The 15,278-nt window shown below is 36.1% G+C and overlaps 1 protein-coding gene across 4 annotated transcripts in view; it reads left to right on the top strand.

Annotated features, from left to right (window-relative positions):
• Window positions 1-12,024, top strand: part of LOC132274141 (isoamylase 3, chloroplastic) — a 65,817-nt gene extending 53,793 nt beyond the window's left edge. For all 4 annotated transcript variants that reach the window (XM_059775319.1, XM_059775321.1, XM_059775318.1 and 1 more), the window contains 9 exons: window positions 4,477-4,539; window positions 6,538-6,627; window positions 6,739-6,811; window positions 7,802-7,881; window positions 8,756-8,860; window positions 8,946-9,044; window positions 9,850-9,911; window positions 10,740-10,848; window positions 11,582-12,024. In XM_059775319.1, coding sequence (XP_059631302.1) covers window positions 4,477-4,539; window positions 6,538-6,627; window positions 6,739-6,811; window positions 7,802-7,881; window positions 8,756-8,860; window positions 8,946-9,044; window positions 9,850-9,911; window positions 10,740-10,848; window positions 11,582-11,695 — 795 coding nt within the window. In that variant the 3' untranslated portion in view covers window positions 11,696-12,024. The remainder of the gene's footprint in view (window positions 1-4,476; window positions 4,540-6,537; window positions 6,628-6,738; window positions 6,812-7,801; window positions 7,882-8,755; window positions 8,861-8,945; window positions 9,045-9,849; window positions 9,912-10,739; window positions 10,849-11,581) is intronic.
• Window positions 12,025-15,278: the final 3,254 nt, after the last annotated feature.

The raw sequence follows: 15,278 nt of genomic DNA, 5'->3' as shown, positions 1-15,278 counted from the left end.
ATTAGCAAGAGTAACACTTTAAGAAGTAGGTATAGAATGAAAATCAGATAGAAGAGAAGAACATCCGGTCATATGATCAGATGCTCCAGTGTCTATGATCCAAGGACTGCTAGTGGAAAACAATAGACATGTGTTTGCAGTACCTGACTGGGCAAAGGTAGCCGTGGAAGATGAATTAGATGCTTGCTTATAAGACAAAAACTGAGTATACTCATCCCGTGGAACATGAATTGTATCTGATTCAGCTACATTGTGCGATACAGAAGCGACATCATTCGGAGAAGAGGAAACTTGATTTGGATAACTAGATGGTTTCCCATGAAGGTCCCAACAAAAGTTCACAGTATGATTAGACAGACCACAACGAGTACACTTTCTTAATTCCCTGCCACGGCCACGTCCTCCACGTGCATCACGACCACCACGTGCGGAGCGTCCCCCACGACCTCCACGTTAAGTATTATGTTCACCCTTTGAAACTACCAATGCTGAACGCTCACCACTCTGTCCAGTATTCAAATTTGAGGTATCACTTGCTAGTGTAGCACGCTGAAGTCGAGAAAACACCTCAGCAAGATATGGAAGTGTTGGACTGCTCATAATCTGTGCACGAAAAGGCTCATATGCTGATGATAAACCAGTAAGAAAACGGACAACATTAAAGTCTGCACGCTGTTGTTGCATACTGCGAACATCAGCAGTGCTGGGCTGATACATATTCAGCTCTTCACAGACTCCCATAACTTTGGAATAATACTCTTCTATACTTTGAGTACCTTATTTAAGATTGAAGTACTGTTTACAAAGCTCATAAACACGGGTGATATTACCTGTCCCAGAATATAACTGCTGCAATCTATCCCATATCTCCTTGGCTGTATCCAAATAAAGTAACGTTGAACTAATTTGGGGTTTAATACTGTTTATCATCACAGAGATGATCTGAGCATCTTCCTTTTCCCATGCATCAAAGGAAGTATCAGTTGCCTTGAGTTTCTCTTTAGTTAAATGAGAACCAAGACCTCTGCCTTTGAGAAAAATGGCAACAGATTTGGCCCACAATATGTAATTCTTCCCATTGAGCTTAACTGAAGTCATGGGAGAATTAAGACTGTTCGTGGGTGAAAGCAAATCTGAACTTGAACTTGAGGCCATGTTGAATCCAGCAAAACATAGAAGAAAAAGGAGAGAAAACAAAAATTCTGTATTCTGGCCGAACCTGGAAGCAGGTCTGTAACAGGTCGGATTCTGAAACCGGGTCGGATCCTGGCACGGGCCGGGCCCTGAAACGGATCGGATCCTCAAACGGGTCGGATCCTGGTATGGGGTCGGATCTGGACTATCCCTGGTTTAGTAAACCGGGATTGGAATAGCACAACCGTGTAGCCAAACACGGGTCTTCTTCTTCACTCCGTCACAAACTCCGGTAAACAATACAGCGGAGGCGACGGCAACCCAACCACGAGTAGCGGCCGAATCAACTTCCGGCCGAAAACCAATCTCACCTCTGCAAATCAAGACGAAGAAGCTTCTGCCGGCGACGACGAAGAAGGCAGAGATGTCGACCACCGAAGAGGAGCTGCCGGTGACTATGAAGAAGGCAGAAACGACAACGAACACACTTCAGATTTGATTACGGTGAACAAGAAATTGCCGACAGAGACATCAAAACCACAATCACGATCTGAATCATGATTTGATTCATGATCGGAATCGTGATTCACCACCAACCCACCTACTAACTCTCACACTCATGATCATTGTGCTCTGATACCATGTTCAAAATCAAAAGAGAGAGAGAGAGAGAGCAAAATCGTATTCTCTGTGCATATAAAAACAACTTCCAAAACCTAATAAGTCTATGTAGGCTTATATATGTTACAAGGTTTACATAATAACACAAACAGCCTATTAACTAAACATAATTACATAACGGCCCACTGTTATATATATAACTTCTAACAGTATCCTCTGGTAAGGAGGCATCAGTTTGGTATCAGAGCTTTGGTTTCGGCTTTTTGACTGCTCAATCATGCCTCCACGACAACAACTGAGAGGAGGAAATTGTAGGATGCAGAATCTGACTGAACCCTTACCCAAGCAACATGAAGGCGAGATAAGAGTTTTTGTGGAGGCAAGTTCAGTTGTTGACTCAACTATTGGGTTAACATGTTGTCAACCCACTGGTTGATGACAATGTTTTGGTGGATGATGATGTGTCAGACACCGAGACTATTGCGAAAAAATCGTATTTTTTGCATTGCCACATATCACTAGATGAGCTAACTGAACGTTGTTGGCTGACAAATATCAATTTTCAGATTTCTGATTCTTATGAAGAGGACTTTTTCAATCCTTTTTGCAGTAGAGCAACATCCAGACCAGCACCTATTTCACTTAATGAAAGGCGTTGGGATGAAACTTCAAGGATGAAATTCCTGAATTTGTAGGATATCTTGGTGGCGAAGAAAACAATTTTTGATCGAGGAAGATGATGCAACCCCAGTGGTCAGGCCAAAATATACCGGGAGGAAGAGGATGATATCATATGTGGTGATGTAGATGATTTTTTGGTTATGCAAAAGTCACTACTGAATCCGCAACATGAAGATGATAAAGTTGAGAAATTCAATACGACAAAATAAGAGGATGATGACCAGAAAATTGCTAATAAAAGTGAGCCATGTGGATTAGTTGATGGTCAGGTCAATGATATTTCCAAATTGATGACGCATGGGGAAAGAGGAACTGTTCCATCAGAAGTTGGTTCTGGTCTACTGAATCATGGGATACCAAAGGCAGCTAGTAGTCAAATTGCATGGTTGGCATATTCAGGCATATATGTTCGTTTATATGATACTTTTGGTCAATATATTGTTGGTCATGCTGTTGTACAAGATATGTTTGGTGTACCACACCCCTTGAATACTCGGCTGGGCTTCTTGTCTAAAATTCCTTCTGTACATCTAATAGTGACCGTTGGTGAGGTAAATCGGGTACCAAGCATGATATTTTTAGAGCATGGACCTTCAGGTATCATCATGGATGGAAAGAGTTCATGAAAAATTAAGAAGTTCCCAATGGTATAGAATCCTATTCATACTTGCATATAATCCATGCAAAAACTCGAGGACGAGTTCTTTCCAACTTGGGGGGACTGATGCAGTCAAAGAACCTAATTTTCTGCAGTGAAATTTGTGTCTTTTAGAAACTTTTTATATTTTGAAAATTTCCTTATTTTTGTAGTTTTCCGAATTTTTGGCAACTTTCCTGTTTTGGTTTTATTTTATAATTGGTTGTTAGCTATTATAAGGCTAAGATTGGGGAGGAAGAAACTCTATATAAACCCTTGTAATTGCTAGGGTTTTCAGTTTTAGCTTTTGAGATTATTTTTTTTTACAGCAAAAAAAGTTTGCTTTGCAATTTATCATTTTCTCTTGCTTTTGTTCTTTATTTCGTTTCAATATTGCTATGAAGACGATTTAATCATATCCTCTTGGTAAGGCGGCATCATATAACCAATATATAGGAAGTATATGACGATAAAATGAGTTATACAGTAAAAAAAGTTCTACTAATTAATTAAAAGGAGGAGGGGTAGTTTTGACATTTTATTTTTTCAAATTAGCTTGCTTAGCTGACTTTTGAAGTGACTGACGGTCAACTAACAGAAAGGGGGTGTCATGGCAAAGTCAACCAAACCTAGGGGGAGGGTTAGGTTTTTTATTTTAATTTTTATTATTTTTTTTATCACTAGTTTAATCTGTGAGCAATAAAGGCAAACCTGAGATGGTGTCAGAGCATTTTGACCTTCTTTTTAACAACCATTCTTAATAAGACTACATTAGATATACTCGTACACGAAGTGCATTCTACTGCTTATTTGAGATGTTGATAGTCAAAGTTTATATTGTTAACAACTAAGTACTCTAGTCAAAGTTTATATTGTTAACAACTAAGTACTCCTTAAGTTTATTCTGAATCTTGTAGTGTCTAACGTAAGTTTTTATATTTCCAGCATGTGTAGCCGAAGGCACCACCATGATTGGGCCAAACGTGTGCAATAGGTGTTGAATTCAGGCAAAGAATCTAGCTATACTAATGTCATATTGCAAAGAATGACAGTGTGTAAATTATTAGTGAAGGCACGGCCCAAGTATATAGTATATACAACAGTTGCAAATGCCCAGTAGACAATATACAATAATAATAGTGAAATGTATGTTCTGTATCTAACAATGGTTTTGTGCACTAGTGGCTGAATAAATGCTATTAGGTGGTATATTTTCAAATACACATTGCATCTATTTTTCATATTGGGTTTGCATATATAATAATAAAATTTTACCTAGATCTATAATTCGCGAGAAGTAACTTTAGCATGAGCTGAGTTTGAGTTTCTCAAAATTTCAGCAATATTTGGATTTCTGTCTATTTGTTTTTGACCGTTCTGTTTTGAAAATGTTCAAAATACAGGGTGACGCTGGTTTTAAGGGGAGTTTTGCAACTCGAGTTTCTGGTTCTGCTGACCTGTTCAGAGTGAGCATTATAACTGTCATGAGCATCATGTTTCTATATAAATTTTTTATTCCTCTTTTTCAATCTGAGAATCGATAAAGTAATAAAACCTTGGGAAGAAATCTAAAATTGTCACTTTTTTTTTTCGGAATTTAAGTTCACCAGTTTGATTAAGCAGATTAGGGCTCAATACTGAGTTGGCATTCATACCCAGTGTTAGAGAGTTTGAGTTTTGGGGTTCCATACTATGCCACAACCATCCCATAACAATGGAATCCTCATACTTCGTCGTGTCGTCGGGAGGATTTTCGGTTAAATACTTTAGTTTCTTCGGCCCACATAGGCAGTGTTGTTAAAGGGGCACGCCTACGCTCCAGGCTCATACGGGCGCAATACTTGCGCCTGATGTGTGCCCAGGTGCGCCTTTAATACGGAATATGAATATGGTTTAATAGTAATTTAATTTTTCAATTCACTCTGGCGTGTGCCTCGCCTTGCGCCTAGGCTCCAAAGGACCTCTAGCGCCTTAGTGCACCTTGGGCCTTTGATAACACTGCACATAAGAAAACTTGCACAGCATGGGTCCAAGTGAGGTAATTAACGCCATTCAATTTTTTCAAGCTAATCATCCTAGGGATATCATCTACCTTGATGGTTTGTGGTTTATCATCAGCCATGGGTAGAATTTGAACAGAAGGTACAGGAGTTTAACAGAGTTGCTGATGTAGATTCAAAACAAAAGCCAAAAATTGAATCTGAATGTGATGATATCGAAAATCCAAGTATCCAAAGAAGTTCCAGAGGAGATTAGGAGCATATTACATCAACAAAACCTAAGTGACAGCAAGAAAACCAAGGGGTTGGCCTAGTTGGAAAAGACTTGGGCCATGGTGCCTCATGAAGCATCAGGTCTCAGGATTGATTCCTGCTAGGTGCAAACTATTCTTTGGACGGGGAGTGTGTGAGTACCAACTAGGAAAAAATAAATAAGTAAAAAAATAAAATAAGTGACAGCAAGAACAGGTCACAGCCGTACCTCCTCTTTGGTCAAAAACAGATTCAAAATGCACTAATTCAACCTTCTCTGATGTTAGGCAAGTGAACATGAATGAGTTCTAAGTTTCTATTTGGCTTTATATGAAGTTAAAGTTGGTGAAATTGTGCTATACAGTTTGTGAGTGAAGAAGAAGAGGAGAAAGGAGAAAATATTATTATTGTGGATTGAAAACTTAAAACAGATTCTACACTACCCCAATATTATATAGAAATGGCAAGATTTCAAAATGCCCTTAATACAATAAGGCCCAATAATCCAAACTCTCTAACACCCAGTTCCTTCCAATTATAGTGAATTCAATGCAGCCATAAGCTAATGTATTCTTTGACGTCTCAGGAGTAGGGTCCATGTACTTAAATGTTATATCTCTTGCATCATAGAAGTAGATATTCAGTTTCTTTCTGATTTATTTTGGCTGAAAGCTCAATTACACTGCACTTCTTCATCTAGTTATCATTTATATTTGGTATTTCTTTAGCATTGCTTAGATCTTGATCTGTCCCTTTGATATTAGCTTACAAGACTGGTTTATTCTGATATTAACTCACTAGAGCAGTCTAATAATACTCTTATAAATTGCTTAGATCTTGGTCTGTCCCTTATATGTACACAGTATTGCTCAGATCAGTGTAATAGCACAATGCTCAAACTTTCATTTATAATGGTTGTGTGAGTTTGCTGTGGTCATGTTTATTCATTACAATATATCCAATTGTCATAAAAATATTCGTAGAAATTGAATGCCCTGGTACAGATGGGGATACTTATCCTTGATTTCATCCTCGCATTTGGAAGTGGCTATCTTGTAGAGTGATAGTTTCATAACACTTAATATGATATTTAATTAGACCTTTCCATTTTAGATTATGCACAGGTATTCTACGTAGTTTAATAATCTCTAATCGGCATTGACTCTGTCTTAAATATGACTCCTAAATTTACATGGTTCTTTCTTTAAATAGGTGAACAAGCGCAAGCCATACCATGGTGTCAATTTTGTTATTGCACACGATGGGTTCACACTGTATGACCTCGTGTCATACAACTTTAAGGTATTGTTTTAAGTATTAGGCCACTTTTTCTTTATTTGTTTATTGTGATCCCTAAACTCTCGAATTTTTACTCATTATTAGTTTTTTTTTTTTTTTGTTTTTATATTGCAGCATAATGATTCAAATGGAGAAGGTGGCAATGATGGAAGCAATGATAATTTTAGCTGGAATTGTGGTTATGAAGGTGTCCTCTTTTTTTTTTTGCTAGTTCATGATTAATCTCTCTTTAAGAGTAACTATTTTTTGAAGCATTGATGTTGTCATTGATATGATTAAATTGGCTGTGGTTTCCATATGTCCCCCTTCCTTGAGTGGCGACACTCTTCCCCATGAGTTGGCTATGGATGCATTATGTAATCAGGGTGGCATATGTCATGACAAACTGTTTTCAGTTTCGACACTAGGGTTTAGCTTTCTTAAATGTGCATGACTTCTTTTTTCCCTTGACCTGTTACCATTACAGAAATGCTCGAGTACCATGTTGCGAATCAGGGCCTGGCTGCCAGAATTTAGTTGTTTACTGATTAAGCTTGCAGTAGGACGTGGAGGAATTAAGTATTTGATGCTCTTTACAATCTCTTACTGAAGCACTATATTACAAATAGATCAATTTTCAAAAAAAGAAAAAGAAAATATGTATGGTAAAACAATATGATAAATTAGCTAGTTGATTGCACTAGCAACTAGAAAACTACTCCCTCAGAGTGTAAACAAGAACAGAAATGGGGGTGTAAATTATTTTTAGTGGTTCTCTTTGGAAAACACATAATGGAGGATTAGAGCTTTTAATGAAAGGAAAATTTATTCCTAACAAATAACACAAAACTGTTAATTTACAAACATCTTCTGCATGTTCCGTTCTAGCTCCTTTTCTATACGAGCATTTGCATTGGAATAATAATTGCTTAGTTGCTTTTTTCCTCTCTCTCTCTCTCTCTCTCTCTCTCTCGCGTGTGTTTGTGAGGTCAATTATATATCATTCAACTAGCTAGTGGGTGATTATAGTTTCTTGGGCTTGATATACCTCAAAAACTTATAACATTCTCTTCAGCTAACTGATATAGTCAGCTTGATTTATTCTCATTGGTAGATCCACTATTTGGTGATATAATATTATTTCGAATTTAACTAATTATTCTGTATCTCATAAATCTGTACATTTTTTATATTACAGGAGAAACTGATGATGCCAATATTAAAGCTCTACGTTCCCGGCAAATGAAGAACTTTCATTTCGCGTTAATGATATCCCAGGTAAACTTTTTTGAAAGCCATTTATAATTGATCATGTACTTATGCAGCATTATCATTTCTGTGTTTTTTCATTGCTGAATTTAAAAAAGGAAAAAAGAAACCTTCAAAAACTGTGTACTTGTTTGACGAATGGTCTCGACAGTCAGGTTCTACTTAGCTCTTTCTAGTTTGACAGAAAAGTATTCCTCAAATATTTTCTGATAATATCTTTTTTGACCATAAATTTCTGTTTATCTCGACAATTGTTTTTAGCATGAACTTGGCTTAAGGTTTTCATCTTTTCACTTACCTTTGGAACGCATTAATCATCACACCTGAAATTTGTTTTTCATGTGAGAAATTTTCTCTGCAAAAGTTTCCTCATCAAGTGAAGCTTTCACAATTTCTCTATTTGTACCGTCCAGTAAAGTTGATTGGATGCGGTATAATTTTATTTGGGATTTAACTAGAATTTTGTATACTGGTGAATCTCTTTTACCTCCTAGAAACTCTAAAGTAGGAATATGGAGACCATCGATAAGTTTTTCATTATTTTGCCTCATGATAGTAAATGCTAGTCTTTTTATTTCTAGGCGCATTCTACCTTCCGATTTTATGGTTTGCGTAATTCTGACCATATGAATTTTATTAGTTGATGTCGCCAAATAGTTCGGCAGTTATTATATCAACTCTCTCTCTCTCTCTCTGTCTCTGTCCCCTCTTCTAATTTTGCTTTTGCCTTTTGCCTTTTATCTTCTTCCTTTTGTTGTAGTATTGTTTGATTGCTTTGGATTATTTGGAAATCCTCTTCATCTGAGAAAATAGATTTAAATTTTTTACTTATCTTTTTTTTTTAATAAAAAATTTTAATTTATATTTTGGTTGAAATAAGTAGGGAACACCAATGATGCTGATGGGGGACGAATATGCACATACTCGCTATGGAAATAATAACAGTTATGGGCATGATACTGCTATTAACTATTTTCAGTGGGGACAAGTAAGTGATGTCTTCTGTTTTCTCCTTTCTCATAGCTTTTATTCAAGATGGCATCTCTAAAGGAATGAACTTTTTTGTGAAACAGTTGGATGCAAGGAAGGCAAATCACTTTAGGTTCTTCTCGGAGGTGATAAAGTTTCGCAAGATGCATTACATATTTCGACGTGAAAATTTTATTGGCAAGGTATCTTTTCAGCTTCTCTGTACTGAAAATAGATCATTGCAAGTACTCAATCGCTGTTCGTGCTTCATTTTTGTCATTGAATTCATTGGTACATTATTATATGTGCTCTCTTTCTCTTGCTCTTATCCTTCATTGTATAGAATATAGATATCTTCAAGTTTTAACATTTACCTTTACTGCTACTACCCTTGTAATGATATTTGATACTTATTTGTGCCCCCTGCCTTCCCCCAAAGAAAAAAAATACAAAAAGAAGATGATTAAGAAATTTTCTCCAAGATAATAATTGTCAATGATGTACTTGTTGGCCAATTCCTTTGATTTGCTTGCCTTCTGGTTATGTATGCAATGGTAGGCATGCTAGATAAATATTCCATGTTGGTAGTTCCATGCTGTTTTTTGTTGTATCACCCAGGTACTTACACATTTTGAAGTGCCCATATAGGGTACATTGCCACATTTCACTTAAATATTATGTCAATCAGCTGTTTGTTACCTTTACAAACTAGGTGGCATCAATATAAATTGCCATTCTTCGTAGATAGAAGAACTCGTGGCGCTCTAGCTGTTTCTTTGAGGATAATTATTGTGACAACTCTTGAGTTGATTTAACAATAACTGACGTTCAATCCTTGTTCCTGCAACTTATGAATTTGCAAAGTGTGACGTGCATGTGTTGTGGGCCTTGACAGAGTGCATGGCATATTTTATTGCATTCTTATCCTTAAGGTTGTCTAAATTTCTATCTCCCTGCTTTATCTACATTATTCTTGTAAGGCTAATAAAACATTTTTGATCATGCAAGGATGATGTGACGTGGCACGAAGACAATTGGGATAATTATGAGAGCAAATTTCTTGCATTTACGTAAGGGAAAATACTTTTCTGTTTAATACAATGTTGGTATTCAATAGTGTAAAATCAATGATGTTCAAATTTGCATACATGCATGGAGAGTAATGTGGGATCTTGATGGTTTTACTTGGCGCTGGCATCTCCTGCTTTTCTTAAACTGGGAGATTGTTTTCTTTTGCAGCAAAATCCTCCCTTTGGCCAAGCTAGTAGATCACATATGTGGCTTTCAGCAGAATTCGAAGCTTGCTCCCTTTAACATGAGTGCATTTCATATTGTGCTTCAACTTCATTCTTCCAAATTTAGGATGAAGCTTTAGTAAGCTTGAACCTGTGACATGCCATCCAACTAAGACATGGACCTGGAGATTTTGCAACATACTTTTCCCTTATATTGAATAGGCACCAAGATCTGAAGGATATGTTATCGATTATTTCTATGATAAGATATGTTAATAAAATTTTCACTTAACCTGACAGTGTCATATAACTATATGCATCTTAACCTTTCTTGTTTTCGGGTTGATGATCCTTATTGCACCTTCTGCATAAACCTGCAGTGTTGGTATTGGGAAAAGCTAAGTTCAAGGAAACTCAAAATATTCACCTTAACAGTTCAATTAATAGCATTAACATGTTTCTTTTTAACAGTTCATGTGAAAAGGTATTAGAATATGACTAGAGCAGCCTAGTTGTAGTAAGAGAAAATGCAGATGAGTTCAGGATTGTAAATTGATTTAGTTGCCTTTATCAGAATCATATATCTTGACATTTTACGGGTTTTGAAAAGCAAATTTTATTGATACCTGGGAGTAACTTCCTGCTGAACCATTTGTTTTGCAGATTTCATGACAAGCATGGAGGAGATATCTATTTGGCTTTCAATGCACATGACTATTTTATCAGAGCTGCAATACCTTCGCCGCCGCCAAACAGACGTTGGTTCCGAGTGGTAAATTATCTTTTATCAATTAGGTTTATAAACTGAAGGTTCTTAAGACGTTTGGAACTGCATATTTTTAAATGCTAGAACATTTGTGGATTTTTTTCTCTGGTCAATTGTGCTCTTTTTTTAGTTTTCCTAGTATGGTATTCCCCTTCCATTTGCAGACTAACCAAAATTGGCCCTGCTCTTTATGTATGATATCTTGTGCATCTGGGACCTGAAACCTTCTTTATTAGTGAAATTCATTTAATACCATGAACCGATGTCGTTGCCTGAGTAAGAAATTAAGTGATGTCTAGGTTGCAACAGAAGAAAATAGTCTATAGAGAGTAAAGCAACTAAGAAGATTAGAGGTTTGTATATACTGGCTTCTTTTTGTAAAGTTTCTCTCTCTCCAAACATAAATTGCCTCTTTAGGGGCATAAAAATGGCCAATAGCTGCTCAAGTTAGCATTACTGCAGTAGGATGGGTCACAGTAATCTTTACACATACATCCTTCTATATATTTTTGGGTACTCTTCCAATTTGAACTAGATGAAAGTATAATTACCTGATTGTTGGCATTTATATCTTGTTCAATGTTCCACGGGGATCGCATTTTAGTTGCTTAACCAATTGTACCGCACACGTACTCTATACAAGGCATACCATGTCTTCAATTGGTTTTTTTTCCTTCTCCTCATATTTGACATTTTTTCACTTCGAATACTGATCAACTGGCAATGATGTCAAATGCAGGTAGACACTAATCTTGCGGCTCCTGCTGATATTGTCCCAGAAGGTGTTCCAGGCATCGGAACGGCATACAATGTAGCTCCGTACTCTTCAATTCTACTCGAAGCAAAACCATGAAATCACCTCTGCACCCGCCACCCGATATTCAACACCACGTCCTACTCTAGATATCATGTGGTTGGAAATTCAAGTTCCATCAATTCAAAATTTTGGCTGGATGGAAATGGTTAAAATTCTAAACCCTAGATGTGCAATGCAGACCAGTGAATGTAAAAACTAAGTTGTAAACTTTGTAGACGCCGCTGACGGAAAATTTTGCTCTGAAATTGATGTCATCATGGACGAGTAAAGTATATTAGGCCATTTGGTCATTATATCTCTTTACCGACCACAAAACGAAATTTAGAGGGCTCTAGTTTATCAAATCAAAAGTAATTTCTTGGTTATTACTTGAAAGACGAGTATCTTCTCTCTAACAAGTACTCAGCCAATAACGAACTGACACGCAAGTAAATAGAATCACATAATTCTGGATTATGTAAATAGTTTTCGTGCTTTCGTACTAGATTCTTGAAGAGGATGCCTGATGTTGAGGGCTAACAAACACGACTCACAGAAAGCCTCAGCAAATAGAGAAAGAAGGGGCCGACAGCATCACTAGGAGACTCTGATGTGTCTCCCTGCTTCTGCACAAGCCAACCATTATAATTGTACCATGCGTCGTGCCGTGTGATGTTTGACCAAAATTTTTCACTCTTCCATATACTGGGTCGCTCCAGTCCATGTCGACCCATATTTATTGCTTTGGAAATTTCGTCCCTGGGAGCGTTTGATGTTTGATCATTTTCAATTTTTTGATATTTTTGGGTATAAAAAAATTAATTACATAATTTCCCATCTAGTTTATAATTTTTCACTCTTGATTTTTAAAAAATAAGACTACTTTGTATCAAGGAGATTAAGAGATGGATGAGGATGCCACATTAAATGAGAGTATTATAATAGGAACAAGTGTATAAAACACTTTTAAAATATATTTCGTGTAGTATTTTTTATCTCTATTTGAAAAAGTGTGCAAAAAATGTCCTTCAATCAGAAATCTGACATAAATTATTGTTGTAATGTCGTTTTGCTTTTTTACTCTTTCGAAAAATTTTCAAGGGGTATATGTGTTACTAATTTCATAGTATAGGGGTGTTATTTGTACATTATTATATATATATATATATATATATATATATATATATATATATATATATAAACTTTTTTCTCTATATATATTGCTAAACATTTTTTTTTTTTTTTGAAACTTTGAGAAGTATTTGAATTTTTTTAGATTTCAGTTTACTTTTTCTACTAATTTTTTTTTTCTTTACTTTTCTTTTGGTACCAACATTGTTAAACAATAAATAAATAAATAAATAATTCCAATATGTGTGCACTAGTTTTTTTGAGTTTTGAGCAAATTTGATTTATTTAGTTTGCATTTTATTTTCGTTTTTTTTTTTTTTTTTTTTTTTTTTTTTTTTTTTTTTTTATCTTTACTTGTCCATTGTCGGCATCCTCCAATAGTTTCCTTTTACGGTCATTTTACAAAATTATTTTTTTTTATATATTTTATAAAATGGTTCAATAAGGTAATTTAGTCAACTTAGGATTTAAATTTGTCAGAAGGACCTATTTGCACAAAATTGAAACTTTAGGGATGTTTTTCGCACTTGACGGGGCATCCTCCAACAATGTCTTTTTTGGTCATTTTACAAAATTATTTATTTTTATATATTTTATAAAATGGTTCAGTGAAGGTAATTTAGTCAACTTTGAATTTAAATTTGTCAGAGGGACTTATTTGCACTAAATTGAAATTTTAAGGGTGTTTTTTGCACGTGAGTGGTGTGATATGCACTGTAAGTATACTTTAGGAATGTTTTCTGTACTTGACCCTATTATTATTTTGTAGGTGTTATATTACATTACTTCACTGAGCGGACATGTTGAAAAGTCAAATGAGTATAAACTGTTATGCCTGGCATGTTGAAAAGTTAAACGAGTTTGGATATGTGATATTCACAAGACATTTAACTAAGTACCAACAAAATCTTATCATCCTATCAAGTCACCAAAACATCCATTGCACCCTGACATTCCATCAGGTCTTGAAAAGACAAATCTCGAGTCATTAAACCCTGACATCTCACGAGGTAATCAAACCTTGAAAAGGCAACTCTTTCAATTCACCAAATTTTGATATATCACCCGGTCACCAAACTTCAAGAGGGCAAAAATGGAGTCATCAAACCCTGACATCTTACCAGGTTACTAAATTTCGAGAGGACAAACTTGAGGCATCAAACCCTGTCTGTCTCATCAGGTCTTCAAACCTCGAAAGAAAACTCTCGAGTCATCAAACCTCAACTCCAAGGCACCTTACCAAGGCACCAAACCTCAAGAAGGTAACCCTTGAGTCATCAAACCATGATATCCTACCAAGTTATCAAACCTCAGGAAAGCAACCTTCGAGTCCCAAGTATAATCCTGGCACTAGACCTGATTGTCAAGTCTTAAGCTCGCCTAGACCTCAACTCCAAGTTGTTAAACAAAAAGTGAGGTAAAGAAAGTAAGGATAGGGACAAGGCCTCATGTGGAAAAGAAGGGAAAAAAAGAAAAAGAAAAGAAGTAATAGATTTTTGGGGTATAATTAAATAACTCGTACTTTCAAATTAGTGCAAAAAAAAAAAAAAAAAAAAAAAAAAAACCTCACTAAAGTTAAACGATCCTGAACCATAAAACGTTATGACATTGCCCAATTTCCGTTAAACTGCAGTCTAAAGGGAGCACATGTCTATTACGTGCTCTGTTTAATCACTTTATGCCGAAAATACCCTCAGACCATCACGTGACTGGTAGCAGCACTTCTTGTTGTCATCGGCCTCATTAGAGGGGATGAGTCCTCAATAGAGAGGATGAAATTCAGAGCAGATGAAGTGGAGGGTTGAGTGGATGTACCTCCCTACGCAAAAGTTTTGGGTTATGCGGTGGCGCCTTGACCGTACCACGTATCATGGAAGCGTACCACGGGCTCACCATGTGGAACATACCTGCACCCAGAATTGCTTTCGTCTCCGAAAATTGGAAGCAATTCATCGCCGATGACAACGACGAAGATGACAAACAGTTTAATTTGATCGCCGCCGCCGGCGAAATCATTTTCTTAGGTAAGTTATATCAATTGGTCCTTCAGCTTTCTAACATAATAAATATTACATACAACCAAAGCAAAGTAGATTAATAATGCACAAATATAATGAACAAGAAAGAACAGAGAAAAAAAAAATCAAATTGATCCTCCTGCGTCGTAATAGCAACAAAGAAAAAAAATTCATAAAACCCATTTTGTACACTGATTACATTAAATCCTAATGCAAAATAACAATATTAAAAAGAACACAAACCCATTCTGTACCCAACAGATTATAGAACAAAGAAGAGGTACCATTATTTTGGCCGTCATGAATTGTATGTTAGACACGTTTATTCATATTGCGACACTATATTCATATTCTAACCCACTTGGACTGACATAGCCTTACTGGAAAGTTACGACTACGTGGATTTTGAAAAGTTAAGATAGTTTAATAACTGTTATTTTGAATCAAAATAAAAGGAAGGCTTGTATAATGGATTGCATTCTCTTCTCGAT

The sequence above is a fragment of the Cornus florida genome, unplaced genomic scaffold (assembly GCF_030987335.1).
Source record: "Cornus florida cultivar Cherokee Brave unplaced genomic scaffold, ASM3098733v1 CherokeeBrave_3.0.0_Hap2_Chr09, whole genome shotgun sequence".
Taxonomy (NCBI): Eukaryota; Viridiplantae; Streptophyta; class Magnoliopsida; order Cornales; family Cornaceae; genus Cornus; species Cornus florida.
The sequence above is the reverse complement of the archived record's forward strand: the minus strand, read 5'-3'. Positions and strand labels throughout refer to the sequence as shown.